The 3,351-nt window shown below is 41.0% G+C and overlaps 1 protein-coding gene across 2 annotated transcripts in view; it reads right to left on the reverse strand.

The window, feature by feature from the left end:
* The window catches only part of TULP4 (tubby like protein 4), a 61,732-nt gene extending 58,993 nt beyond the window's left edge, over positions 1-2,739 (reverse strand). For both annotated transcript variants that reach the window (XM_018567193.1, XM_018567192.1), the window contains exon 1: positions 1,621-2,739. In XM_018567193.1, coding sequence (XP_018422695.1) covers positions 1,621-1,872 — 252 coding nt within the window. In that variant the 5' untranslated portion in view covers positions 1,873-2,739. The remainder of the gene's footprint in view (positions 1-1,620) is intronic.
* Between the last annotated feature and the right edge of the window lie 612 nt (positions 2,740-3,351).

Here is a 3,351-nt window from a genome sequence, read left to right on the forward strand (position 1 = left end):
AAGAGAGAAAAAGAGAAATGCCAGAGAGATAGAGTGGAAGTGATCTCTTGTTGGTGACATCCACATACGTCAGGAACCTCACCTCACTATCATGTAGTGTTAGTCCCGGGTACACCAATTATGGTGTTTCAAAGAAAGAACAAAAACAAAACAAAGAGTTCTTCCTTCACATTCCTTCAACCAAACAACTGCATTCTTGGCTAATCTAACAACAACACATACCTAAGCCTAGAAATTAACCAGTCAGGAAGTTCCAAGCCAGCCAAATAGACCCTGAAAAACAAGGCATGCAAAACCTTCTATTGCATCAAGTGACATCTGCACCACATAAAACCACCAGTAGGAATCTGGCTGAAAATCTGTCACAGTTTCATCATCCCAATCCTCCTTCCTGGAAGTGAAATGTGGGGCCCTGTCACCTACCCAGACCAATGAGAATGGAACTCCAGCCCAACAAAAACATTCTATCTGAAATTCTGCAAGCACCTCCTTGCTTGCTGAGGTAAGCTGGACTGAATTCCATTTACTGCTTGCAGTAGAGAAGAGGGCATTAGAGGGCATTATCACACTGGACCCACCTACAATATAGCAGTCCTAGCTCATACCCGCCATCAAGCCATACTAACCAACAAGTACCAGGCCAAACAATGTGGCTTACAACAACGTATCAGCACCTTGTTTATCCACAATTCCTAAAAATGCTTCCTGATAAAATCTCAAAGGGACATAATGAACAATTCCAAAGAAAACTATGTCAGTGACTTGAAATAAACTGGCAGAAAATAACTACTTACCAGTCATTACAGAGAGACTACAAACTGGCCACATGCCTGTAAATGCTATAAGAACCCAAAAACAGAGAGACCGTGAGCCTGACCAGACTGACCACTCAACAGTCTGGAAATCGAATCAGGACAGCACAGGTAGACCTACAAGCCCAAGGTGAGTAGACTGAGCCAGCAACGTGATCAGGGGGCACTGGAAGATGAGGCCCCCTTCATGCTGCTGTGCCCAAAGTATTCAGCGGTGGGAGACACTCACATCCAGGGACTCTATGCCCTTAGCTCAGATTTCACTTCTATAGAAGAGAAGAGGAAACACCACAATCTACTGGGAGATTTCACAGGCAGAGGGACATGACAAATCATGGACTTATAAATCACATGCCTGGCCTCAACCCCTATACTCCTTTATATTATCCCTTAACCTGATAACATTCCCAGACTTGCTTCCTATTTCCTTGATATTATTCCTTACGATTATAAAGTCCTAGGACCTATAAAGTCTTAGGACTTACTCCTTCCATTTAAACCCCGCCCCTTCCTTTTGCATACAAACCATAACAACTCTTCAGTTGGTTTAGCAATGCTAAAATGTGTTTGGTCATGTGGCAATAAAGTTTTTTTCAATTTGAAACTCCTCAATCGCATTTTTGAATTTGAGAGAGGAGAAGAGAAAGAAAAAGCATGGGAGGACAAAAGAGTGAGAGAGAGGATGAGAGGAGGGGAGGAGACGAGAGAGACAAGAACTTGTTCACAATTGTGATATTTCTGCAGCACTCATTTTACAAGTTACGGGTAAGCCAAACTAATTAAAAAAAAAAGGAGAAAAGCAGCTCACCTCACTGTTATGTCCTCGTAGATTGAAGTTGGTCCTTTGAGGAGTATTCCTGTCTCTCCGACAATGACTCAAAGTAAATGTTACTCCGACAACTCCTCTTCCATTGCCTGTAGCCAGCCACCCTTCTTCATAGTAGCGTCTTCGACACACTGGCTTTTCCTTTTCACTTTTTGGAACCCTGCCCTTCCAAGAGAGGCATAGTATGTTGGAATCACTGCAAAGCACAGGCCCATGCTCCACGGATGCATGCATGCTGTCACAAAGTTTTAGATAAACACCCTCAAAAGGATGACCAAAATAAAAAGGATAAATAAATAACCAGCGTTCTTTAAATGTTAAAGCCGACCTTCAGTGTTTTTAAAAGGTCAGGCCGGACTAACGTTCTCTTAATGCATAGTAACAGATATCCATGTACAAAAGGATGATGGTGATTTTGGCTTAAAAAAATTAACTAGCAGTCTGGATTCTTGCCATGAAGGTTGTGTGGTTAGTTTCCCTTTGGAAAATCATGGTTACTGGTCCGGTTTCCTTTCCACTTGCCCAGTTTACCTCACCAACAAGTTACTATGCAATAGTTTACGCAGCCTGAGATTCCAGTTCCAGGATGACGAGAGATCTACACAGACATGTTCCCACATAGGAGAGGATTGTAAAGGTTTCAAGTATTTTAAGGCTTCGTGTACATACACCGATGTCCTTCCAATGCACAACACATCTACTTTAACATATATCTGACATTGGGTCACATTCTGGCAGGTTCTTACAGCCAACACATATTTGCATAAAAAGCAGAAGCAAAAAGGCACATGAACTGTGCAAAATTTCCAGCCCAACTTTTTTTTTTTTTTTGAACAGCTTTAAAATATATCCAGTTGTGCAAAAAATGTTTGTTTCTTAAAAAATGCCTGGTACAACCCTACAGTACATCTATTGCTAACCCCATTTTGGTTATGCAGCCAATGTTTTTCCTTAAAGACGAATGATCAGAAATGCAGACCACCCATTGCAGACAGTGTCCCTTCCTAGATCCGATCAGCCAGTAGTGCAGAAGTAATAGCTCTCCCATGTTAGTTCGTATCAGCTGAATTTTCTGCTAACTAGAGTGTTCCCTGTACTTTCTAAAACCAGCACACTCATTTTCCACTGCAAGTAGTGTTTTACTACTATGAACACTCGGGCAAAGTCTTATAATGCCAGCAAGTTGACAAAACTTCAAAGATACAAAAAGTTCCAGGAAAATAGCTTTGGGAGGTCAAAGTAGTTTAAGAAACAAAATTTCTTGTTTAAGCTCAGTTCTTTTTATTTGCTTACAGCCCTTTTACTGGCCCCGCAAGTATATTCGATCATTTGTAAGGGTGAAGTAAGAGAAACCAGGCATGCCTCTTTCCTTTCGAGAACCAGTCAACCACCAAGTTATGATTTAAATGGCATTTAAACCATCTAAAGGAGTGGAGAGCGAGAAAAAGACATGGAGGGAAAAAAGTAAATTAATTTCACGACCCAGTTCACACAGTGCACAGTAAAGTCTATTTGTCAGCTGAATGCCCAGACTTGTCTATTTTAACTTGCTCCCTTCCACACCATCAGCACACATTAGATGCTGCTATTTACTGGTCTCTGATATTTTATAGCGTACATATTTCCCATTCTTTAATTATATGTTTTAGTAGAAACTTTTCCCAATTTTCCTGGCTGGCTACAAAATTATTGGCATTTCACCTTATATATATA

Source organism: Nanorana parkeri, unplaced genomic scaffold (assembly GCF_000935625.1).
Source record: "Nanorana parkeri isolate BGI_ZX_2015 unplaced genomic scaffold, ASM93562v1 scaffold1018, whole genome shotgun sequence".
Lineage (NCBI taxonomy): Eukaryota > Metazoa > Chordata > Amphibia > Anura > Dicroglossidae > Nanorana > Nanorana parkeri.